This window comes from Salvelinus fontinalis, chromosome 8 (genome assembly GCF_029448725.1).
Source record: "Salvelinus fontinalis isolate EN_2023a chromosome 8, ASM2944872v1, whole genome shotgun sequence".
In the NCBI taxonomy this organism is placed as follows: Eukaryota; Metazoa; Chordata; class Actinopteri; order Salmoniformes; family Salmonidae; genus Salvelinus; species Salvelinus fontinalis.
The window spans coordinates 17127291-17153565 of NC_074672.1; the positions used below are offsets into that span (position 1 = coordinate 17127291).

The window sequence follows — 26275 nt, forward strand, 5'->3', positions numbered from 1 at the left end:
CAACTCTAGCCTACATACAATACACAAATGGCAGAATGAGTCTTATAATTTTGCTTTTAGGTAAGAAGTACATTCTTTTTTTATTTAAGGTGCTCAATAAAAACACTTAATTTCATTGAAAAATCAAAAAAGTAATGTGATGAATACCTGCGAAGATAAAAAACAAACTAAATACAAACGCTGATCGCCTAAACCACAAATTAACTCTTAAGTATATAATGAATGTGTGTAAACATACCATAAAAATTACAATAATTTCAATTGGCAGAGTATACATTCATATATATTTAAGAATCTCATATTTGCAAATATCATATCAAAATAATCTAGTACAGTACTGTTTAGGTCAATTGGAAATATATAAGGAATAAAAAGACAACCTGAACACATTTCAAAAGTAACAGGCCTAAATTTAAAGGCACAGAAAAGGCCAGAATAAGAACAAGGCAGAAAACCCCCAGAAAATAAAAACCCATTGGAATTTGATCCAGGGTTCTTCTTCTCTGGTGGCTGGATTAGCAGGGTCTCTGAAATTTATTTTATGGTCAAAAAAAAAAAAAAAAAAAAAAACGCTTGGTCCAACAAACACTTGGACCAAGGTGGCAGGCAGTGTCTAATCCAGAGGCAACTTAATCCACAGTGTGAGTAAGTGCATGTTCATTAGACCCAAAGAGTGTGCATAAACGTTGCACATGGAAACTTGTGTGTGTGTATTGAAGTGTGTGATTAAGATATGAACTGCAGTTGTGTGCATTTTCATCAGAACTCTTCTGGTTCTTCTCCTTCAGCATCAGGAATAACAAACCCCTCCTGTTAGCAGGAAACAAAATTTGGATTTCAATATTCAAATGCAACGCTACATTTGTTTCCTACTACATAATCATCCGTTATGAAACACGTATAGAACTGCAGAAGACAGAGTCTCTCAGACGTGTCTGTCAGAGTATTCCTGTAAAGTTTCACTCACATCAGTGGCGTATAGAACATCCATAATCTTCTGCATAGTTGTATCTGCCTCTCCATCCACTTCTTGGCAGATGACCTCAATGGACCTCAGCTTTCCAAAATAAAAGTCTCTCTCTTTCTCCATGTCCTGGACAGTGGCCTTCAGGGAACTGACCTGAGGCGAGAGAATACATAAGTGATAGGAGAACGACTGGGCGGGGCTGTCATGAATCAAGTTACAACTAAACAAGCTTCAATTTCAATAAACTATTCACCTAGCACACAAAAGCTGTACAGGAGATTGACGGGAAATCTCTTTGTGTCTCATCACAACTAATTTTAGCAGTGACCCTCCGAAAGAACATACCTCCTGGGCTAGCTCCACCCTTTCCACGTCCTCTGCACCGCCGGGCCTCCGCAAGGCACTCCCTGCTGACCTGGGTGGGGGTTTGGTTACTGTCGTTGTAGACCTCGTGGGAGCTGGATCCAACACAAATCACAGTTGGCAAACTAGGACAGAATAATAACAGTGGACTGTGCGCATGCACTCAACCTTAGACACTCAACTGCACATTTATACCCACTGACTCCAGTTCCTAGCCTATAGAATACTGGAATGGACATGAACCAACGTATGATAGGATAAAGGTCAGCCATTTGTCAGGGGGTCAGTCTACTTTATACAACAGGTGGGTCTAATCCTGATTGGTTAAAACCGCATTCCATCTGGTGGCTATTCCACAAGCTACCATCGGCTAAATCTATGACATTAAAATGCCTATTTACTCTGTTCCATCTGACCGGACAATCCACTGTCTCAGTGTTACCACTGTTACCCTTTAATTCAACTGTGCAACAAACAGAGATCATTGTTTGGTTAGCAATGTTTCTGTAGCGCTCATGTGATTCCAGAGTTTGCTAAACAAATGGCCACTGGATTGGTGCAAATAATCATATTCTGCCAGGTAGGCATAGGCCACTTTGTAGTTAACTAAGAAATGTTTGGGGAAAGCCTTTCCATCTACCAGAACATGTCAACATTAGCATCATCGCTAACGGCTACACAAAGTGGTAGACAAACGGACGCACAGGGCCAGGAAAATACTAAATCACTGATGCATTTTATTACTGTCTTATGATAATCTTGGGCAAATTAATGCATTTTCTAATAAATGCAATACATTTAGTTGATTTCCTACTAAGTTCAATAGATTTTGGAATATTGAATTCCGTTTTAATGTCTGGATTCTGTAATTCTGTCCACTTTCTCCGCAACGCTGATTTTATAGGACCCTACACAGCCATACACTGGTCGAAATCAGTTGATAGTACTTAACCGGAAATGCAACAAGTATTGATACTGTGTCACATATACACTGAATAAAAATATAAAACGCAACATGTAAAGTGTTGGTCCCATGTTTCCTGAGCTGAAATAAAAGATCCCAGAAATGTTCCATACACACAAAAAGCTTATTTCTCTCAAATGTTGTGTACAAATTTGTTTACATCCCTGTTAGTGAGCATTTCTCTTTGCCAAGATAATCCATCTACCTAACAGGTGTGGCATATCAAGAAGCAGATTAAACAGCATGATCACTACACAGTTGCACCTGGTGCTGGGGAAATCAAAAGGCCACTAAAATGTGCAGTTTTGTCACAACACCACAAATGTCTCAAGTTGAGGGAAAGTGCAATTGGCATGCTGACTGCAGGATTGTCCACCAGAGCTGTTGCCAGAGAACTGAATGTTCATTTCAGTACCATAACCAGCCTCCTTTGTCATTTTAGAGAATTTGGCAGTATGTCCAACAGGACTCACAACCCGATTCTTCACCTGCGGGAACATCTGAGAGCGCCACTAACAGCTGATAATATATCACTCCTTTTATTTTCCTGCATAAGTATAATCAGGATTACGCCTCTACTGCCCTTCCTTCCAATTAGACTGGTTTGGATTTCTCCCTGACCAACATGGCTGCCATTTTCACCCCATTCTGGAACTTTGATGTTTATGACATAGCCTCTTGTAATTTAGTAGGGTATCTATGACCTAGCCTTACAACAAAAAAGTCCTTTCCACAGTGTGACCATGAATGTGAAAGCCCACCATAGGTGCCCATTGGAGATCCCCGTTTGACCATTAAACCGCCTTACCGACTCTCGCCGCTGGTCTGATAAGAGTTGGGGAGCTGTGGAACTGTACTGAAATAGAGATGCATACAGTATGCATTTAAGGGATCAAGCATCAAAGACACAGGAACAATTTATGTTCCACCGGCTGACTGGGAGTAACTTGGATTAGACGCCCACCCTGTTGTTGCTTGTAGCTATATTTTCAATTAGGTATTTATGTTATATTCATCAAAATGTTAGAAATTATACATTTTCCTTCCTCACCAGTGGTGGGCTTCCTTGGCTTGGATGCGACCTGCCCTGGGTTGGGCGTAGGAGCAGTGTCCTGGCCCTGGCGAGCACCGAGTGGGTCATACTCCTTTCCATCGTAGTTGGCATCAAATAATTTCTTGAACCACTGCACAAACTCAAAGTTGTCCTGGAACTTGCCTTTTATCAATTTATCCACAGGAATGATCTGGAAATTGTTTAAAAGGTGTCAATCTAAATGGCAAAAATGTCAGTAATGTGATCTTTTAGGAATACTGCAATAGCCGAAAGTACACATTGAGTTAGACACTCGGAAACACTCACCTTGTCAACCCCAATCTTCTTAAAACTGGTCTGCAGAAGTTTGAAGTTGTGGAGGAACTCAGTCTCTAGTTTTGCCTGAAATTTTACCTTCTTCAAAGGGATGCATCCAGGGAAAAGCATGTCCATGAACTGACAGTAAGCGGCACCTGTGTGAATGTGATAAGATCATTTATTAAATTCCCAGCTAATCAATCATGTCTCAACTTTTATAGGCTATAATCAGTGTAAAGTACTTAACTTCTCTAGGATAGGGGGCAGCATTTTCACATTTGGATGAAAAGCATACCCAAATTCAACTGCCAGCTACTCATCCCCAGAAGATAAGATATGCATATTATTAGTAGATTTGGATAGAAAACTGAAGTTTCTAAAACTGTTTGAATCATGTATGTGAGTATAACTGAACTTATTTAGCAGGCGAAACCCCGAGGGCAAACCATTCAGATGTTTTTGTTTGAGGTCACTCTTTTCAATGGATTTTCATTGGGAATACAGATTACTAATATACCTTCTTGCAGTTCCTACCGCTTCCACTGGATGTCAACAGTCTTTAGAAATTGGTTGAGGGTTTTTCCTTTGTGTAATGAAGAAGTACGGCCATCTTGAACAAGGGTCACTCGAAGTGTCCTGTTTGTTAGAGGCACATGACCAGAAGGCTAGCTAGTTTGTTTTAATCCTGTATTTAACACAGATCATCCTGTCTTCAATTTTATCGATTATTTACTTTTAAAAAATACCTAAAGTTGTATTACAAAAGTAGTTTGAAATGTTTGGACAAAGCTTACAGGTAACTTTTGAGATATTTTGTAGTCACGTTTCACAAGTTGGAACCGGTGTTTTTCTGGATCAAACGCGACAAATAAATGGACATTTTGGATATATATAGATGGAATTAATCGAACAAAAGGACCATTTGTGATGTTTATGGGACATATTGGCGTGCCAACAACAGAAGCTCGTCAAAGGCATGAATTATATTTTTATTTCTGCGTTTTGTGACGCGCCTGCAGGGTTGAAATATGCTTCTCTTTGTTTACTATGGTGCTAACTCAGATAATAGCATCGTTTGCTTTCGTCGAAAAGCCTATTTGAATTCTGACATGTTGGCTGGATTCACAACCAGTGTAGCTTTAATTTGATATCTTTCCTGTGTGATTTAATGAAAGTTTGAGTTTATAGTAATTTATTTGAATTTGGCACTCTGCATTTTTACTGGCTTTTGGCCAAGTGGGACGTTAGGGTCCCACATATCCCAGAGAAGTTAAGTAAAACTACTTTAGTCATTTTTTTTTGGGGGGGGGGGGGGGGGGTATCTGTACTTTAGTAAAAAAAAAATTTTACAACTTATTTCATTACATTCCTAAAGAAAATAATGTACTTTACACCCAAAAGTAATTGTTACATTTTGAATGCTTAGCAGGACAAGAAAATGGTCCAATTCACACACTTGTCAAGAGAACTTCCCTGGTCATCTCTACTGCCTCTGATCTGGTGGACTTAACACACATGCTTCGTTTGCAAATTATGTCAGTTTTGGCGTGTGCCCCTGGCTATCCGTAAATGAGAAAGAAAAAACAAGAAAATGGTGCCGCCTGGTATGCTTAATAAGGAATATGAAATTATCCATACTTTTGATACATAAGTATATTTTAGCAATCACAATTGATACTTAACACCAAATAATTTATAACTTACTCAAGTAGTATTTTACTGGGTGACACTTATTTGAATCATTTTCTATTAAGGCATCTTTATTTTTTACTCATGTATAGAAATGGGGTACTTTTTTCTCTGCTCCTGACATTACCTCTTGCCTAAATGTCCTATGACAGCACAAGCCACTTATCTGTGGGGAGTACAATTTCCCTATACGGGGAGTAGTTTCCAAGATGTCGGTAGATGAATATACAGTGCATTCGGAAAGTATTCAGACCCCTTGAGTTTTTCCCACATTTTCTTATGTTACAGCCTTCTCAATCTACACACAATACCCCATTCTTGGTCATGGAGGTGACCAAGAACCAGATGGTCACTGACAGAGCTCCAGTTCCTCTGTGGAGATGGGAGAACCTTCCAGAAGGACAACCATCTCTGCAGCACTCCACCAATCAGGCCTTTATGGTAGAGTAAAAGGCAAATGACAGCCCACTTGGAGTTTCCCAAAGGGCACCTAAAGGACTCAAACCAAGATTGAACTCTTTGGCCTGAATGCCAAGCGTCACATCTGGAGGAAACCTGGACGAAGGTTCCCCTTCCGACTGGACAATGACCCTGAGCACACAGCCAAGACAACGCAGGAGTGGCTTCGGGACAAGTCTCTGAATGTCCTTGAGTGGCCCAGCCAGAGCCCAGATTTGAACCCTATCTAACCTCGCTGGAGAGACCTGAAAATAGCTGTGCAGCAACGCTCTCCATCCAACCTGACAGAACTTGAGAGGATCTGCAGAGAATGGGATAACCTACCCAAATAAAGCTGTGCCAAGCTTGTAGCATCACACCCAAGAAGACTTTAAGCTGTAATCGCTGCCAAAGGTGCTTCAACAAAGTACTGAGTAATCGGTCTGAATTCTCGTGTAAATGTAATTTCATTTAATATGAATTAGCAAAAATGTCTAAACCTGTTTCTGCTTTGTCATTCTGGGTATTTTGATGAAATGTTAATACCTTTTAGAATAAGGCTGTAACGTAACAAAATGTGGAAAAAGTCAAGGGGTCTGAATACTTTCGAATGCACGGTATAGGACTACACATACAGGCTGATGGTGTTGTAGTTAGTTGCCAAGTAGGCTTGAACCTCCTGCACATAGCTAAAGTAGTCCAGACTCGTTATAGCTATATGTCTTAATTGATCGCGAAAAGGATGCATTGACAGTACGATTTAAAAAAAAACTTCCATCCAACCTTTTCCTGGTGATACTTTCTTGGTTCTCGATTCTGATGCCACAGGTGTCTTATAAACGGCAATTTCCAGTTGCAGGTGGATCTTGCAATTTAATATTATGAAAAATATTAAATGCACTTTCTGTATTGAGTCAAATTATAATTTCTCGTCATATTCTCTTTTTTTGAATTCCACCTGCAACTGGAAACAGAAATGTAAAAGACAAGGTATGCATCTCCAAATAAAGGTTTGTCGAAAATAACGTTACCACGCTTTGAATGAACCATCGGAACGGCCATCACAGGCTAGTTAGCTATGTCGATGGACATATTTCTGGTTTGATCTAGATCAGCTAAGTTAGCTAGCTAACGTGCTTTCTTACTGACCTGAGCACAACTGCTCAATCTTGGTGTAGTTCATCTGTACAGACTCGTTGATCCAAGAAAGCATATCATGGCGACTAAGGTTGTCGCCGGTCACAGATGTGGAGTAAACGTTCACAGCCATCTTCTAGCTTGGTACATGAGAGTAATGTAAGTTTTAGGGAAGAAGGGACAAACAAAGAAACATCTAGCTAACTTACATCTTAGTTAGCTAGCTAAGACACGCAGGATCAATGTTCTTTATGGCTAGACAGCTACTAGTAGCTAGTCAACGTTTTAGCTAACGTTTGCTAACTTTACGCCCTATTAGCTAAAATACCGTGTTAACCATCATAAACTTTGACGTAGTTGACAGTGATCTTTGCCAGCTAACGTTAGTCATATAATGTTAGCATCGCGTTATACAGAGTTTGCCAATTTAGCTAATATTGAGCTAATCCGGAACAGCTAACCTAACAATACGATAGCTAGCTGTTAGCTATCAAACACACCTATCCTTCAACAACGACATCATCGCTAACACTAGATACGCTATCCATTTTAGCTGGGTAGTTTTACTGTGCATTATCCATTTCCGTGAAACACGCTTTTGAACTTACATTTTCTTAATCTTCACTGGTTGAATTAAATAACAAAAATGTTAAAACTTGTGGATACACCAAACTTTCTCGCCGTTCACCGGCGTTTTAATTCTTACGTGCCTTGTTCCTTCCTCTTGGCTCTTGTTGTACGGTTAGAAGGTGCTGAACATTAACGTTGCTGCCACCTACAGGCTTGGAGTATACACAACAGGCTATGGCTCCCACTTCTTCTTCTTTAAGGTGTTATGGCAGATTGCACCTATTGGTGCCACCTATTGAACCCAAAAATATCCCACTGGGGAGGAGGGGGAAACATCTCACTTCTTCAGTAACAGTTCAAATCACATCCCTAATAGGCTTAGCTGACTGTGAGGACGGTGCATTCATTGACAGAATTCTTTGTAATGCCTCTGCTATAAAATCCCTGAGTCCCAAAAAACAATCAACCGCACTTACAATGATCCCTATTTTCTCAGATTTCCTCTCTGTGTGCGCTGTGCAGTTGATAACCAATGTAATAAACGCTACAAAGTCCACCTTCTTAACATGCAACATGTCAGGATCGCTCTTTTGACAAGGAATATTATCCAGGGTCTCTACTCCTACTGCCATTATTTTTTTCAACATCACTCCTTTCTTCCACCCTTCTCATCCCCTCTGCATAGGAGACATGCTAGACATGTCACACCCTGATCTGTTTCACCTGTCTTTGTGCTTGTCTCCACCTCCCTCCAGCTGTCGCCCATTATCCCCAGTGTATTTATACCAAATTAAATCAAATCAAAGTTTATTTGTCACGTGCGCCGAATACAAGAGGTGTAGACCTTACAGTGAAATACTTACTTACAGGCTCTAACCAATAGTGCAAAAAAGATGTTAGGCAAACAATAGCTAAGTAAAGAAATAAAACAACTGTAAAAAGACAGGCTATATACAGTAGCGAGGCTATATACAGACACCAGTTAGTCAGGCTGATTAAGGTAGTATGTACATGTAGATATGGTTAAAGTGACTATGCATATATGATGAACAGAGAGTAGCAGCATCGTAAAAGAGGGGTTGGTGGGTGGCAGGGCACAATGCAGATAGCCCGGTTAGCCAATGTGCGGGAGCACTGGTTGGTCGGCCCAATTGAGGTAGTATTTACATGAATGTATAGTTAAAGTGACTATGCATATATGATAAACAGAGAGTAGCAGCAGTGTTCTCTGAGTTCTCTGTTTGTCTGTTGCCAGTTAGTTTTGTTCGTCAAGCCTACCAGTGGTTTCCCCTTGCTCCTGTCTGTTTCTAGTTCCTGTTTTGACCATTCTGCCTGGATTATTAACCTCTGCCTGGCCTGACCCTGAGACTGCCTGCCGTTCTGTACCTTTTGGACTCTGATCTGTATTACTGGCCTCTGACTGCCCTTGACCTGTTGTTTGTCTGCCCCTTGTTCTAGTAATAAACTTTTTTTACTTTGACATTGTCTGCATCTGGGTCTTCCCTGAAACGTGATAGTACGAACTGGCCATGACTGACCCAGCAGACTCGGACCAGCTCCGCAACACCATCTCCTCCCAAGGAGCCACCATTGGAAGGCACAGGGAGTAGCTTCATGACCTTAAGGGGTCCAGACCTTGGCCGAACGCCATGACCAAGCGGTGAACACATTGCTGGAGCAATTCCACGGGCAGCCTACCACGACGGTAACTTCCCAGCCCCTCAGCAACCCGGCTGTTAGCAGCGCAGCCTCCCCAGACACCCCGATTTTCCAGTAACCCCGCTTACCTCCCCCAGAACGCTTCGATGGAGAGTCGGGCGTTTCTCGCTCAGTGTTCCCTCATCATCGAGCTGCAGCCCTCCTCCTTCCCCTCGGACTGCTCTAAGATAGCGTACCTCATCACGCTGATGTCCGGGAGAGCGCTTTCCTGGGCTACGGCAGTATGGGAACAACAGTCCAGGAGAGAGGCTGCTTGGAAGTTGCTTCGGCAAGACTCCCGCAGTGTGGCAGACTATGCGGTGGATTTCCGCACGTTGGCATCTGAGAGTGCCTGGAACCTGGAAGCCACCTGTCCACTAAAAGACCAGGCTCACCGGTAGGAGCGAGTAGTCTGGTGGGCCATACGGAGAACTTTTCCTCTCCCCTTACTCACACCCCTTTTCATACAATCTTGCCTTGGGGGAACCAGTCAAAATCTCTGCGGGTACTCATCGACTCTGGGGCCGATGAGAGCTTTATGGACGCCACCCTGGCGTCCGAGCTGGGCATCCCAGATGAGGTACGCTATCTTAGAGCGGTCCAAGGGGAAGGAGGAGGGCTGCAGCTCGATGACGAGGGAACACTGAGCGAGAAACGCCCGACAGGTGCCCGACTCTACCATTGAAGCGTTCCGGGGGAGACGCTCCAGGGGGACATCGTGTTTTCCAAGTTGCCCTAACACCTGGTGCGGATACTGGAAGGTGACGAGTGGAAGACTGCCTTCAACATAACCAGCGGTCACTACGAGTATCTGGTCATGCCATTTGGTCTTACCAACGCCCCTGTTGTGTTCCAGGCTCTGGTGAATGATGTTTTCTGTGACATGTTGAACCTGTTCGTCTACCTAGATGGCATCCTCGTTTTCTCCCACTCCTCCCAAGAATACGTGCTCCACTTCCGCCAGGTTCTCCAACGCCTCCTGGAGAACCAGCTTTTTGTGAAAGCAGAGAAGTGCGAATTCCATCGCTCCAACATCCCCTTCCTGGGTTACATCATCGCTGCAGGGAGTGTACAGATGGATCCCGGGAAGGTGAGAACGGTGGTGGATTGGCCCCAGCCTACGTCAAGAGTGCAACTGCTGGGGCCTCCCGGGTGGCGCAGTGGTCTAGGGCACTGCATCGCAGTGCTAACTGCGCCACCAGAGTCTCTGGGTTCGCGCCCAGGCTCTGTCGCAGCCGGCCGCGACCGGGAGGTCCGTGGGGCGACGCACAATTGGGCTAGCGTCGTCCAGGTTAGGGAGGGTTTGGCCGGTAGGGATTTCCTTGTCTCATCGCGCTCCAGCGACTCCTGTGGCGGGCTGGGCGCAGTGCGCGCTAACCAAGTGGGCCAGGTGCACGGTGTTTCCTCCGACACATTGGTGCGGCTGGCTTCCGGGTTGGAGGCACGCTGTGTTAAAGAAGCAGTGCGGCTTGGTTGGGTTGTGCTTCGGAGGACGCATGGCTTTCGACCTTCGTCTCTCCCGAGCCCGTATGGGAGTTGTAGCGATGAGACAAGATAGTAATTACTAGAGATTGGATACCACGAAAATTGGGAAGAAAAGGGGATATAAATTATTTAAAAAAATAAAATTAAAATAATTAAAAGAGTGCAACTGCAACGTTTCCTGGGATTCGCCAACTTCTATCGCCGGGTTACAGCACCCTAGCTTCCCCCCTGTCTGCACTCACCTCTCCCAAGGCTCCGTTCACGTGGTCCCCAGCTGTGGGATCTTAAACACAGTTTCACAACAGCTCCCATCTTGGTTCATCCTGACCCGTCCCGCCAGTTCGTGGTGGAGGCCAATGCTTCAAATGTCGGAGTAGGGGCTGCCCTATCCCAGCGTTCTGCCCTGGACCTCAAGTTACATCCCTGCTCCTTCTTGTCCCATTGCTTCAACGCCACGGAGAGGAACTACGATGTGGGGAACTGTGAGCTTCTCGCGGGGAAGATGGCGTTGGAGCAGTGGAGGCACTGGAGGAGGGGGCGGAACATCCGTTCATTGTGTGGACAGACCACAAGAACCTGTAATATCTCCGCACCGCCAAGAGTCTCAACTCCAGGCAAGCTAGATGGGCCCTGCTTTTCACCCCTTATTCTTACCACCTCTGTCTCATTCACCAAGACAGGACACTTCAGACATTTGGGTGCATGCACACCACAATTGCAGCATTTAGGCTCAGCTGGCATACGATACTTCTCCTGTCTGCATACACTTGACACGTGACCAAATATTTTTCATCTATCACACTGCATTGGTTTGGGCATGAAGGCTTTCACAGGATATGTCATAAAACCCAAATACACGTGAGAAGGGAGAGACTCTTCATCAAAAAAGCATATGGGTCAGTTGGTGTGCACCAAACACTTGATTCCTTATACTTCTAGCGCCACCCCAGAGATAACACCCTTGATAGGCGCCCTGCTTCGAAGATCCACACACGACACATTCCAATGCGATAACTTTCTGAAGCGCAGAGCACTCCTTCTGTTCCATAGATACACAAAAAAACTAAATAAGCCCACTTCTCGTTACTCTCATGGACGCCACCTCATCCAACACATCCACTATATTTATAGAGGTTTTAATTGGATCTCCCAGGTAACTACATAGATTGAAAACCCTTACCTTAAAAGAATCAGAACTAGGTTGGATTTACTAGATTCCACTATCACTTTACTTCTCTTATTTCCTTTTGCATCCTTTTGCCACTGTAATACAATTCTTCTCATCTCCACTCGACACACAATTTGGTTCAAACAGAACATCCACTTCCGCCATTTTCTCCCTCCAAGGTACCTCTGCACGACCACTCATGGTTCCCACTTATGGGCCCACTAGGAGAAATAGGATTTCGTTTTTTACCACCTGAACTATGACCTGTTGAATTTACAGACACTTCCACAATCTCAGCAATAGTATGCATCACTCGGCCTCCCGAGTGGCACAGCGGTCTAAGGCACTGCATCTCAGTGCAAGTGGCGTCACTACAGACACCCTGGTTTGAATCCAGGCTGTATCATAACCGGCCGTGATTGGGAGTCCCATAGGGCAGCGCACAATTGGCCCAGCTTCGGCCGGTGTAGGCCGTCATTGTAAATAAGAATTTGTTCTTAACTGACTTGCCTAGTTAAATAAAAAAAATATTGTATTGTCAAAAGCTTGCCAGAGACCGCCCACAAGCTCACTCACACCAGGCACACAGTATTCACAGTATAATATATACATCAATTGACAGACTGACAACACAGACAAAGTACAAATAATAGAATTAGGCCAGTTTATTTCTCATCTCTAACATGATCAAAAGCTTTACATGGGGTTACGAGACTATGACAACTATACACTAAACAAGCCGGCGGACAGCTAAACATGTTATATACAGCTTGACTCAATATTAACATACCATGCAAAAAAATATGAAAAAGAAGAAAACAATTGAACAATAATATAGCACCAATAGGAGTCTAGTGATGACCCGAATAACCTCATTTTAAAGGTATTGTTATTCAAGTATTATAGAAACATACAGTACACACAACAATTGTTTGTTCTTTTTGTTTCATTTTAAAAAACTATTCATAAGGCCAGCATCCTATGTAAATCACTGTCCAGAAGGTGTACACCTGGTTGTGCTTATTAAAAATAGAAATGGCAAGAAAAACACAGTATCTGTTCTGCCTCTGAGTTGAGATCAGTCACCACACTGACACACTTCATACAGTACAACAGGTAGGTATGGGTGGAACAAGGGTTCCAAACTGATGAGTTAAAAATCTCAGTAACCCCTAATGACAAACAGTACTCATTTTAGAATGTATCGTAACTTCAAGTTTTTGATGAAAGCTGGTTGTGTTGTGGTATCATCAACAAACTTGTTGAGAGCGACATGAACAGAACGCTGCAGTTAAAGCCACTACTTCAATTTAACACACAGATTACCTGTCATAACAACACACGTCACGTGCATGAAACTGAAGTGGGTATGTTATGACTAGGCCCTCCATGTGACCTTCATCAACACTCCAAGAACATACAAGGTCAGTTTAAAACAGTTGCTTTCAGAAAAAGTGCCCACTTTAAAGACAAACTTACACGCTGCCTGTCTGTTTTACTGAAACAATTACGTGAAGAGATTGATGATGTACTCCTTTCCTCAGAACTTTGTCCATCTCCCTTTAAAATATTTAAGAATGAATAATAATTACAGAAGAAAAATAGTTGTATGTATATTGTATCTAGGTTTTAACAGTTGTTTAGTAGGCCCTTGCGATTACAACCGTTCTTCTCCCCATTGCTCCAAGACAGGGAGAAGGCACACATCTTACTATTTAAATCAAACTTGTAAGGACTGGTTTCAGCAACTTTTCCTTTGAAGAGAAAAAGCATGCATGTACATATAGCATTCACATGCTTGACTATATCACCTAAATTAAAGCCTATAAGCGGCATGTTCTAACAAGTGAGACAATAGTTATGCCTCCATTAACTTTTACAGTCTTTTGTTTTTTTGTCGACATTTAAAAATGCTGCATTTCCATTCAACTGTCTTGTGTCGATGAAAACAGCTGGACGTAATGACGTCTCCCCTTAAAATAACACTTTTCACAAAAACCTAGAATGTCGAATAAAAATGTGGTAAAATTAGCAAATTGCGCATGAATGAAGTGGCGATAGCCTGTACACTCTTAGAAATAAGGGTTCTGCGGCTGTCCCCATTGGATAACCCTTTTTGGATCCAGATAGAACCCTTTTTGGTTCCAGGTAGAACCCTCTGTGGAAAGGGTTCTACCTGGAACCAAAAGGGTTTCTTCAAAGGGGACATCATGCAAAGAAACATAATTTTTTATAGTTGAATAAATGGAGTTTGCAAGCAGTAGGCATTTAGAATTAAATGTGGAGTGGACATTTAAAGTTACCCGATAACATCAAATGCCCCGCGTAGGCCTACCCTCAAAATTATTCGGCAATCATAATTTATTCGTAAGACAAAAGAAAAATCCACCCCTGTCGAATGTATAAAAATGTATTAGATCTTTAGAAAATTTCTCCTACATCTGCCGTTTCCATTACACATGTGGCAATTATTTTTTTGCAACATTGCTTTAGTCTAATTAACCTGTGTCAATGGAAACCTGCCTATAGTTAGTGAAAATGTGTGTCCTGTGACCACCTCTTTGACAAGAATATAATTAAAAACCATAAAATAGCACCACACAGACTGTAACCATGATGAATATTGGCCAAGGTAAAATACAAACAAACACTCAAGGCACATTTTTGGCCTTGGTTTGAATCTGAGTTTTGGATTTTTAATTATCTTGGAAGATCTATTTTTCCAAACAAGTAAAAAAACATTAGGTTTATTCACATAATTACACGTGAACATTACTTATCTGACTATTTATAACATTCAAATATAAAATAAATGATACAAAATCATTAAATTAAATAGAAATAAAACTGTGTTTCTGCAGATGTCAGACCGATCACAGATTAGTATTGAGGTAGATAGTGGGCAGGGTTTGAGGTCTGATCTCACCATCATTGACCAAAAGTTGACAAAACCAAACATCAAATAAATGATAGACAAACGTGAACTATTCCAGACAAACTGAAAGAACCAAAAAGTGTCAGTGCATTCTGGTAATATTATGATCATATGACCACACTGCATTGAGACATGCTCATTATCTAAAACCTAATAAAACAGTCAATACAGCCAGTGATAAAAAGACTAAGATGATTCTGTGAGGTCAGTCTGAGAAACACAGGACAGTTCCGTTCACTGAAAAGCAGGGCAGGATAATGATCCTGTTTTTACCCTCCGCTCTCCAACAATCAGCCATTTCATGTTGCTGTTGTTGTTGACGACAGTGCAACACACAGGAACGTGGGGTTCCTACTCACAGGCAAAGTAGTCCTTGAGTGGAGCGAAGAGGTGCCGGATAACTGGTACACTCCATGATCGGCCCAGTACTTTCTGCCGCTGGCTCCGACCCATGTTGTTGACATCAGTGTAATGCTTGGGAAAGCCGAAGATCCTGCAGAAAGGTCAATCACAAAACATGGAACATGTTAGAACAATTTCAAAACAACCTGAGAGTAAGTGTATTTGTTTTAGAAATGACAGATTACATTCACTTAACTACCACACTGTAAGTACATTGACTTTTATAAGAGAGAGCTTTATCCATGATCAGTCACAGTATAGTAATTATGCTAACTATAAAACAATGCAATTACACTGTGATCACTTCTATATTCTATGCTGTTCCACCTCTAACCTTTTACGTAATAATAAAGACTAACTTCTCCATCTCTGTGCACCAAAGGTAGTCCTCCTTGCCATTAAAGTCGACAGGTAGTGATCCCATCTTTCCCTGTCTGATAGAGTTGGACTTGGTGGTGATGGTACGAACTTTGTTATACTGTAAGGGAAAGAACCAACAGATAACAATCACAAATATGGACGTACTCACCAGTCACACCTGATGCTAGAAACTCATTCAGAAATAAGAAAATAGACAATAGAAGTTAAACAACCTTTTAACTTCAACCTCTCTTGTCAGTAAAGTACTGAATTATAAGAAAATCTAGAAGCAAGAGCTTGTCAGTCTTACCTTGGCCGTGCGTCCAGGCTCCAGACAATCCTGCAGGTTCACCTTGTCATCCAGAGAGGTAGCTAGAGGTCTAAGGAAAGAAAAACATACAGACAAGTGAACTCTCTCATGTAGATGAGATGAACATAAGAAAAACAACATGATATTGAGAGTGCATGTGTTAGTGTTCATCAGTAGGAGTATGTGAAGGGATATGGGGATGTGTCTATGTGTTAGTTGTATTTATGTTTACCTGTTCATGCCAGGGAGGTTTCCCCAGAAGTAGCGAGCTCTGTGAGCTGGGCTCACTTTTACTGCATCGATCAGGATGGGATTACACTGGAAACAGATGAGATGAGATTTACAGTTGAAGTTGGAAGTTGGAAGTTTACATACACTTAGGTTGGAGTCATTAAAACTCATTTTTCAACCACTCCACACACTTCTTGTTAACAAACTATAGTTTTGGCAAGTTGGTTAGGGCATCTACTTTGTGCATGACACAAGTAATTTTTCCAACAATTGTTTACAGACAGATTATTTCACTTATAATTTACTGTATCACAATTCCAGTGGGTCAGAAGTTTACATACACTAAGTTGACTGTGCCTTTAAACAGCTTGGAAAATTCCAGAAAATGATGTCATGGCTTTAGAAGCTTCTGATTTGCATCATTTGAGTCAATTGGAGGTGTACCTGTGGAAGTATTTCAAGGCCTACCTTCAAACTCAGTGCCTCTTTGCTAGACATCATGGGAAAATCAAAAGAAATCAGCCAAGACCTCAGAAAATGTTTTGTAGACCTCCACAAGTCTGGTTCATCCTTGGGAGCAATTTCCAAATGCCTGAAGGTACCACGTTCATCTGTACAAACAATAGTATGCAAGTATAAACACCATGGGACCACGCGGCCGTCATACCGCTCAGGAAGGAGGCGCGTTCTGTCTCTTAGATATGAACGTACTTTGGTGCAAAAAGTGCAAATCAATCCCAGAACAACAGCAAAAGACCTTGGGAAGATGCTGGAGGAAACAGGTACAAAAGTATCTATATCCACAGTAAAACGAGTCCTATATTGACATAACCTGAAAGGCCGCTCAGCAAGGAAGAAGCCACTGTGCCAAAACCGCCAGAAAAAAGCCAGACTACGGTTTGCAACTGCACATGGGGACAAAGATCGTACTTTTTGGAGAAATATCCTCTGGTCTGATGAAACAAAAATAGAACTGTTTGGCCATAATGACCATCGTTATGTTTGGAGGAAAAAGGGGGATGCTTGCAAGCCGAAGAACACCATTCCAACCGTGAAGCACGGGGATGGCAGCATCATGTTGTGGGGGTGCTTTGCTGCAGGAGGGACTGGTGCACTTCACAAAATAGATGGCATCATGAGGGAGGAAAATTATGTGGATATATTGAAGCAACATTTCAAGACATCAGTCAGGAAGTTAAAGCTTGGTCGCAAATGGGTCTTCCAAATGGAGAATGACCCCAAGCATACTTCCAAAGTTGTGGCAAAATGGCTTAAGGACAACAAAGTCAAGGTACTGGAGTGGCCATCACAAAGCCCTGACCTCAATCTAATAGAACATTTGTGGGCAGAACTGAAAAAGCGTGTGCGAGCCAAAATTCACCCAACTTATTGTGGGAAGCTTGTGGAAGTCTACCCAAAACGTTTGACCCAAGTTAAACAATTTAAAGGCAATGCTCGCATGCGCCATCGTGCATACATTTATTTTGTCCCCCCACACCAAACGCGATCACGACACGCAGGTTAAAATATCAAAACAAACTCTGAACCAATTACATTAATTTGGGGAAAGGTAAAAAACAAAATAACATTTATGGCAATTTAGCTAGCTAGCTTGCACTTGCTAGCTAATTTGTCCTATTTAGCTAGCTGGCTGTTGCTAGCTAATGTGTCCTGGGATATAAACATTGAGATGTTATTTTACCTGAAATGCACAAGGTCCTCTACTCTGACAATTAATCCACACATAAAACGGTCAACCGAATCGTTTCTAGTCATCTCTCCTCATTCCAGGCTTTTTCTTCTTTGAACTTGGTGATTGGCATCTAAACTTTCATAGTATTACCACGACGGCCGACAACACAGTTCGTCTTTCAATCACCCACGTGGGTATAACCAATGAGGAGATGGCACGTGGGTATCTGCTTCTATAAACCAATGGATGTCATAAGGTGAATGCACCAATTTGTAAGTCGCTCTGGATAAGAGCGTCTGCTAAATGACTTAAATGTAAATGTAAAAATGAGGAGATGGGAGAGGCAGGACTTGCACCGTGATCTGCGTCACAAATAGAACTGACTTCTATTTTAGCCCTTGGCAATGCAGACGCTCATTGACACGCGCGAGCAGTGTGGGTGCAATAATTGAATAATGTGTAGTCAGGGTATAAGGTGTATGTAAACTTCCGACTTCAACTGTATTAGTAATAATGAAATGAAGAAGCAAACACACTGCCCAAATGCATTGACCAGGGAAAGAGAGGGAGAAAGAGCAAGAGAGTTGAAGAAAGAGAGAGAAAGGTAGAGCGAGAGGCCTCATTGACCATGAAATAGCTTCTAGTGTCTTTACCTCAAGAAAGCGACAGATGTCGGCCAGGTCATGACCGCGCATGGCCACCACATTTTCAAAGAGCCAGAAGAACGGACGGTCGTCATCATCCCTTGGCCTCATCATGGTCAGCATCCTGTAATATTCAAAGAACAGCCTGCCTGTGCCCTCTGGAAACAGAGACCGAGAAAACCAATGAAACACCAGGTCCTGAAAGATGCCGGTATAACGGCTGGATTACTTGACAGAGAAAACGAGTGCCTCGTGATACATCAGAGTGTATTTTGTTACAAAATACAGCACTGAAGCAGAGAACATTAAAAGAAAAAGAATCATTAAAAATAATTGGGGAATCATCCAAAGTGATACGCTATTACGCCAAGTCTTTCCTGAGCCACCAGTCATAAGCTTTAAGAGATGTCCTACCCTAAATGACAAATTAGTCCACAGTTATCTTCCGGGTGACTCTCAAAAAACTTGGCTTTACCACAAACCCAAGGGCTCTTTTAAATGTAACCATTGCAACCATTGCAGTAATATTGCACAGAAGAAATATTTTGTTGACACAGCTTCCAAAATTGAGTATTACGTCAAGCATTTCATTAACTGTAAAACCACTCATGTCATCTATAGATTGGAATGTCCACAGTGCAAGGTGTTCTACATTGGACGGACAAAGAGACGCCTTCAAGACCGCTTAGCGGAACACAAGTACGCCATACGGGTAGGCAATGAAGACTACCCCATGGCAAGGCACTACAAGTCCCTACACCATGGCAACCCTGCCTCCATACAAGCTACGGGTATTGATCTTATTCCGGCCTCTATTAGAAAAGGGGACCGCCTTAAACAGTTAAACCAAAGGGAAAGTTTTTGGATTTACAAACTACAGGCCACTAAATACCCTGGTTTAAATGAAGATATGGATTTCTCACCCTTCCTGTAGGGTCGTGATGGGTCCATTTGCTGTCATCTAGTGGACATTTTGCTCAATTGCCCTCAGCTATGTTTAGACTGTTGTTCATGTTTTGCTGTGTCCTAGTGTACTATGGAATATATTGCTTTCTTATTCTTGACACTTCTCTCAGTCATATTTAAGGTTAAAACTACCTTTTAGTGTTCTGATACTTCTAGCTTGGAGTTGTATTTTTATGATAACATAGCTACAGAATTTCACCTTTTAATGTGTATAGTATTGCTTACTACTTACTATTTTGTAACCACTCCCTCTTCCAATTAGGGCTAATTGGAAAAGCTGTTCAAAAGAGGACATTGTATTCCTTTTTTTTTGTACACCCTGACGAAGGCCATGCAGCCAAAACGCGTCGGTTTAAAAAGAAACGTTGTTTCTGTTGAACATGCCATACTAATAAAGGCATTTTAATGAATTATATGAAGAGTGCCTAGGTCCTCCTTTCTTTTTGATGACCATTAAAACCCCATTTAAACCCATTTACTAGGCCAATGGGTAGGTTAGCGTGTACAGACACGTGCATCTAACAGTAGGCTACTATGTTAACTGCTAATAAAACGATGTGATAACATACTTGATAAAGTTCTCCAGACATTAGCTCTCTACATTGTCTAGCACAGTGGTTCTTAAAACCTCTCCTCCTTACCTCAGAAGTTTCACAATTCTGTTGTAGCCCTGAACTAGCTCCCCCGATTCAACTATCCAAGGGCTTGATGATTAGTTAACAAGTTAAATTAGCTGTGCTAGCTCTGGAATAGATCAAATACATGGACGGCTGGGGGTTCTCGAGGAGAGGTTTGAGAACCACTGGTCAAGTGGAAACACTCCATTTACTTTGAAGTCAGGAGGTTCCTTACCAAATAAGCCTTTCCGAGCAGGGTTGACGCAGGCCAGGTCGTTGCAGGGGCTTCCTCCAATCAGTAGGTCAAAGGGACCCCATTCAGCCAGCTGAAACACAGCAAACACAGACACAGACAGGTTAGAGAATGATCACAGGAGTGTGTGTGTGTGAGTGTGTGTGTGTGTGTGTGTGTGTGTGTGTGTGTGTGTGTGTGTGTGTGTGTGTGTGTGTGTGTTTGTGGGTGTGTTGTAATTTGTTTGAACATGAATGTGTGTGTGTATGCTGAACTCACATGTTTCCTGGTGATGGTGCGTACGTCATTGATGTGCTCTATCTTGCCCTCGTGTTTGATCATACCCACAGCAATCGAGTCCCCACAGATCTCAGAGGCGATGTAGCGTTCTACGATGAAGCCCAGGTCTTTGAGCACAAGGTACCCTGCAAGAGCACAATGGGCATAGAAGATTATCAGTCACTGACAGACAAACCAAAACGACTGAATCCTGAAGACAGAAGAAACACAAGCCATTGCATACTCATAAAACACATCACAACCACTTATCTGCAACCATCTCCATAGGTTAAATGAAAGCCCATATTGAGAATGTACAAACCTGTGGCAATCCCATCAAAGAGAGACAACACCCTGATGGGTCTGCGTTGATGGGCAGGAATGGAGGGATACACCCTGTGGGGTTCAAACTCTAGAGCACTGTTGTTGACAAAAAACTCTTGGACTCGCACGCTCCAGTCAGTTCGCAGCTTGAGTGATCCGTTGCACTGGGATGGTAAGCACATGAAGCAGCTCCATGGGTCAACATCCTTCAGCTTGTCAAAGGTTCCATCACCAACCAAAATGTTCAGGCAGTCCTTACAGAAACACCTGAGAGGAAGAGAGAGAGAGAACGACAGAGGATAAGCGAGTGAAAGAGGAAATGGGAGTGAAAGAAGAGAGAGGGGAAAGTGTACTCTTGAGCAGTGCTAACCTGCAGCAGCTGGCATTGCCACACAGAATGACCTCTTGGCCAGCGCAACAAACTGTGCAGTAGGACTGGTAGCCATCTTCGTCGTATCTGTACAAAGTCTCAATAAAGTTCTCCTGCAAAGGTTAGGAGGGACAGCTTTACCATGGGGACGAGGGTCATTCAAGTCAACAATCTTTCAGATGATAAGCAGACATGATCTAACATGTCTACGTGGATGCACTTGCATAAATAAACTGAACAGTCATTCATTTTATGAGAAGATGTAGTTAGTTTACCTTGCACTTCAGGCAAAGACTCCCCTCAAACAGTGGGTGGAAGGTGTGGATGTGGGGGGTTCCACATGATAAACAGAATTCTGAGGTGAATAATAAATTGTATACATTAGTAAAATGACTGATTCCATTATATAATATTTTTCTAAAGTGCAGACTAGAGAGCAAAAAAGTACAATTACAGCTCAAAGAATGTTAAATACCTTTAACATGTTTGCCTTTCATAACCTCTTGTACCATTGCCTCTGTGAACCACAAAAGAAAGGAATTTAATTGATGCAAATATAATTCTATAGTGACAGAGGAACTAGAAGAACGGCCCATATTAATGAATATGGATTGCTGTGGGTGTAGGGCTTACCTCTGCTGTAGCTTTGATTCCCATAGGATGGTCTGTTCTTGTTCACATACTTCCTCTTAGCTGGGGGCTGGTAGTCTGCCAGAGACGAGTCTGAAGATTCTGCCTTTGAGTCTTTGGCATCTTTGGGAATGAAACAAAATAAATGGAACATGAGAACACCTGTTGTTACTAGTGTACTACACAGATATAAGTGTTACCCTGTTGTGGAAATATAACGGAAGCAACACAAAACGCGCCAGGGTGAAATTTCCTATAGGTACAGATCTAGGATCAGCTTCCCCGGCCCCAATCCTAACCTTAATCATTAGTAGGGAAAATGCTAAACTGACCCAAGATCAGCATCTATGGGAAACTTCACCCTAAACCACACATACTTGCAGGTGGTGGGGGGTTGAACCCATCTGGTCCAGTGGGCAGGAATCCACTGTAGGCCCAGTCCAGCATCAACTTAAGCAACTCCTGCTTATTCCCCGCTGCAAGAAAGGACTTCTCACAGCGTTCACCAGCCAACTGCATAGACATGAAATATGAGTGGTGAGTGAGTGACATGGTGCTTTGCGGTATTATACCGTATGGAATATTGTGATATATGGGGATGTAACGGTGCAGTACTAGCATAGTTCTACATCTGTTTGTGCTGTCTTGCCAATGTCACTGTAACGATTGTCGTCGGGAGAAGGAGAGGAGGACCAAAGTGCAGCGTGGTACGTATCCATAATACTTTTAATAACGATGAACACGCGAACAAAAACAACAAAAACGACCAGCGAACAGTTCTGAAAGGTGCAACAAACACTAAACAGAAAATAACCACCCACCACTCAAAGTGGGAAAACAGGCTACCTAAGTATGGTTCTCAATCAGACGCAACGATTGACCGCTGCCTCTGATTGGGAACCATACCAGGCCAAACACAATAGAAATAGAAAACATAGACATACAAACATAGAACGCCCACCCACATCACACCCTGACCAAACAAAAAATAGAAACATACAAAGCAATCTATGGTCAGGGCGTGACAGTCACGCAATGACCATGCAAGTTGAGTTGGAAAGACAGCACAAACAGACCTGGGACCAGGCTAGTATATTACAGAGCCGTACATTAAAATGTTAAGATAGTGATAGATAATAGCATTCCTGTCCCACCTCAAGGACCTGGTAGATAGCATCTTTGTAGGTGGGCAAGCTGGAATAGGAATTCTTGCAGAAGCACTTTGCAAAAGCTGCAAAATGCAGAAGCCTCTCTGTATAGATCTGCAACACAAAACAAAGGAACAATTTTGTCCAAACACCAATCTGTGCTGCAGGTCAATCTTGCTATTTACAATGAGTCAAGTCAAGTCCTCACCTCGGAAAACATTCCGTCACCGAACCACTCTACCCGGCGCTTGGATACAGGCGGTGCCTTGTTGGACTTCCAGAGCACCACCAGTCCAGGCCACCAGGAGAAGCCCTTCACCTTTCCCCACACCAGCTCTCCAGTGGGGAAACCCTTCCCATCCTACAGGGTGAAAACCAGAGAGATGAAGGGTTATTCACATGGGTTTATATGATATGGAAGCATGTTGGCATGCATAGCAAATATTTCTGAAAATAGGAACCTGGTAATCAATGCCCTTCTTTGCTCCCCTGGGGCTCGTTGTAGACACGTTGGATGTATGATTCTCCTTCTTCGGTGGCTGAAAGTCAAAAATACTTATGCTTGAATACACAGATAATGTAACAGTCCTGACCTATTTATGTTAGTTTTATGTGTTTTTGGTCAGGGCATGTGTTTTGGGTGGGCAGTCTATGTTATCTGTTTCTATGTTGGTTTCGGTTTGCCTGGTATGGCTCTTGATTAGAGGCAGGTGGTTTGCATTTTCCTCTAATCAAGAGTCATATTTAGGTAGGGCATTCTCACTGTTTGTTTGTGGGTGATTGTCTCCTGTGATGTCTTCGTTATGTTCGATGTATTCACTTTTGGAGCTGTTTGGCTGTTCGTTCGTTTTGATGTACGTTCCTGTTCGTGAGTTTACGTTTGTTGATGTGAGTTTATGTTCAGGTTCCGTTGTACGTCGTTTTCTTATTTTGTAGTTTGTTAAAGTGTTTGTTTTCGTGTCATCAGTTTTCGTTATAAATAAAGATGGCATATTTCCCTAACTCCGCATATTGGTCAGAAGATCCTTCTCTCCTCACCTCATCCGAGGATGAGGAAAGCGACAGCTATTACAGAATCACCCACCAAAATACAGAGACCAAGCGGTATGGGAAAAATCGACGGAGCAACAAGGACTTTTGGACTTGGGAGGAGATCTTGTCTGGTAGAGGACCCTGGGCGCAAACTGGAGAATATCGCTGCTCTCGTGAGAAGAGTGAGGCAGCCACAACCCAGGAGCGCTGGTATGAGGAGGCAGCTAGGAGACGTGGATGGAAGCCGGAGATTCAAGCTCGTAACCGGAATTATGAGGGGACTCGTCTTGCACGGAAGCCCGAAAAGCCCGTGAGTAACTCCCAAAAATTTCTTGGGGGGGGGCTAAAGGGTAGTGGGCCAAGGGCAGGTAGGAGACCTGCGCCCACTTCCCAGGCTAACCGTGGAGAGCGGGAGTACGGGCAGACACCGTGTTACGCAGTAGAGCGCACGGTGTCTCCTGTACGTGTGCATAGCCCAGTGCGGGTTATTCCACCTCCCCGCACTGGTAGGGCTAGATTGGGCATTGAGCCAGGTGTCATGAGGCCGGCTCAACGCGTCTGGTCTCCAGTGCGTCTCCTCGGGCCGGCATACATGGCACCTGCCTTACGCAGGGTTTCCCCGGTTCGCCTACACAGCCCGGTGCGGGTTATTCCACCTCCCCGTATTGGGCGGGCGACCGGGAGCATTCAACCAGGTAAGGTTGGGCAGGCTCAATGCTCAAGAGAGCCAGTACGCCTGCACGGTCCGGTATTTCCGGCGCCACCTCCCCACCCCAGCCTAGTACCTACAGTGCCTATACTACGCACTAGGCTACCAGTGCATTTCCAGAGCCCTGTTCCTCCTCCACGCACTCTCCCTATAGTGCGTGTATCCAGTTCGGTGCCTCCAGTTCCGGCCCCACGCACTAAGCCACCTGTGCGTCTCCCAAGTCCTGTACACACTGTCACTTCTCCCCGTACTAGTCCTGAGGTGCGTGCCCTCAGCCAGGTGCCACCAGTGCCGGTACCACGCACCAGGTATAGAGTACGCTTTGAGAGTTCAGTGTGCCCTGTCTCTGCTCCACGCACTAGTAGGAAGGTGCTTATCATTAGCCCGGTGCCTCCAGTTCCGGCACCACGCACCAGGTCTACAGTGCGCCGTATCCGGCCAGAGCCATCCGTCTCCCCAGCGCCATCTGAGCCATCCGTCTCCCCAGCGCCATCTGAGCCATCCGTCTCCCCAGCGCCATCTGAGTCATCCGTCTGCCAGGAGCCTGCAAAGCCGCCCGTCTGCCATGAGCCTGCAAAGCCGCCCGTCTGCCATGAGCCTACAGAGCCATCCGCCAGACAGGAGCCGCTAGAGCCGTCAGCCAGACAGGAGCCGCTAGAGCCGCCCGCCAGACAGGATCTGCCAGTGCCGCCAACCAGACAGGATCTGCCAGAGCCGCCAACCAGACAGGATCTGCCAGAGCCGCCAACCAGACAGGATCTGCCAGAGCCGCCAATCAGACAGGATCTGCCAGAGCCGCCAGCGAGCCATGAGCAGCCAGAGCCGTCAGAGAGCCATGAGCAGCCAGAGCCGTCAGAGAGCCATGAGCAGCCAGAGCCGTCAGAGAGCCATGAGCAGCCAGAGCCGTCAAAGAGCCATGAGCAGCCAGAGCCGTCAGTGAGCCATGAGCAGCCAGAGCCGTCAGAGAGCCATGAGCAGCCAGAGCCGTCAGAGCGCCATGAGCGTCGAGAGCCGTCAGCCTGCCATGAGCGTCGAGAGCCGTCAGCCTGCCATGAGCGTCGAGAGCCGTCAGCCTGCCATGAGCGTAGAGAGCCGTCAGTCTGCCATGAGCGTCGAGAGCCGTCAGCCTGCATGGACCTGCCAGAGCCGTCCAAACAGGACCTGCCAGAGTCCTTCAGCCGGGATCTGCCCCTTGTCCCGGTGTTGCCCCTTGTCCCGGTGCTGCCCCTTGTCCCGGTGCTGCCCCTTGTCCCGGTGCTGCCCCTTGTCCCGGTGCTGCCCCTTGTCCCGGTGCTGCCCCTTGTCCCGGTGCTGCCCCTTGTCCCGGTGCTGCCCCTTGTCCCGGTGATGCCCCTTGTCCCGGTGCTGCCCCTTGTCCCGGTGCTGCCCCTTGTTCCGGTGCTAGCTGTTTATTTAGGGGAAGCTAATGTTTGGGTGGTCAGTGGAAGGGGTAGAAAGAAGAGGGGAGTGACTATGGTGGTGCGGGGACAGCGTCCTGAACCGGAGCCACCACCGTGGTCAACTGCCCACCCGGACCCTCCCCTGGACTTTGTGCTGGTGCGC

General features: G+C 44.1%; 2 protein-coding genes across 6 annotated transcripts in view; both read right to left on the reverse strand.

The window, feature by feature from the left end:
* Window positions 1–48: 48 nt before the first annotated feature.
* LOC129860748 (microtubule-associated protein RP/EB family member 1-like) lies at window positions 49–7643 on the reverse strand. Of its 2 annotated transcripts, none has more exons than XM_055931448.1 (7): window positions 7518–7643; window positions 6922–7045; window positions 3655–3800; window positions 3346–3538; window positions 1313–1425; window positions 968–1120; window positions 49–810 (listed from the first exon to the last, which is right to left on the reverse strand). In XM_055931448.1, exons 2-7 carry the CDS (start codon window positions 7040–7042, stop codon window positions 760–762), a joined length of 777 nt encoding a protein of 258 aa, XP_055787423.1. In that variant the 5' UTR covers window positions 7043–7045; window positions 7518–7643; the 3' UTR covers window positions 49–759. The 2 variants fall into 2 exon arrangements, with proteins under 2 accessions (XP_055787423.1, XP_055787422.1); XM_055931447.1 differs by having other exon boundaries at window positions 6922–7049.
* Window positions 7644–12471: 4828 nt separating this feature from the next.
* LOC129860749 (DNA (cytosine-5)-methyltransferase 3A-like) overlaps window positions 12472–26275 on the reverse strand; it is a 36883-nt gene continuing 23079 nt past the window's right edge. For all 4 annotated transcript variants that reach the window (XM_055931453.1, XM_055931450.1, XM_055931451.1 and 1 more), the window contains 16 exons: window positions 23433–23510; window positions 23180–23332; window positions 22978–23085; window positions 22201–22336; window positions 21827–21946; window positions 21669–21710; window positions 21469–21548; window positions 21194–21306; window positions 20822–21090; window positions 20500–20645; window positions 20224–20314; window positions 18415–18563; window positions 16070–16155; window positions 15838–15907; window positions 15527–15645; window positions 12472–15258 (listed from right to left, as the gene is read on the reverse strand). In XM_055931453.1, the coding sequence (XP_055787428.1) occupies window positions 15117–15258; window positions 15527–15645; window positions 15838–15907; window positions 16070–16155; window positions 18415–18563; window positions 20224–20314; window positions 20500–20645; window positions 20822–21090; window positions 21194–21306; window positions 21469–21548; window positions 21669–21710; window positions 21827–21946; window positions 22201–22336; window positions 22978–23085; window positions 23180–23332; window positions 23433–23510 (1902 nt within the window). In that variant the 3' untranslated portion in view covers window positions 12472–15116. The remainder of the gene's footprint in view (window positions 15259–15526; window positions 15646–15837; window positions 15908–16069; window positions 16156–18414; window positions 18564–20223; window positions 20315–20499; window positions 20646–20821; window positions 21091–21193; window positions 21307–21468; window positions 21549–21668; window positions 21711–21826; window positions 21947–22200; window positions 22337–22977; window positions 23086–23179; window positions 23333–23432; window positions 23511–26275) is intronic.

Excerpts from the sequence above, each read along its gene's own strand:
- LOC129860748 (XM_055931448.1), bottom strand. The coding sequence starts at position 7,042 with ATGGCTGTGAACGTTTACTCCACATCTGTGACCGGCGACAACCTTAGT. Across the intron at positions 3,801-6,921 it reads GATTGAGCAGTTGTGCTCAG|GTGCCGCTTACTGTCAGTTC; the intron begins GTCAGTAAGAAA and ends ACATTCACACAG. Across the intron at positions 1,121-1,312 it reads GGGTGGAGCTAGCCCAGGAG|GTCAGTTCCCTGAAGGCCAC; the intron begins GTATGTTCTTTC and ends CTCTCGCCTCAG.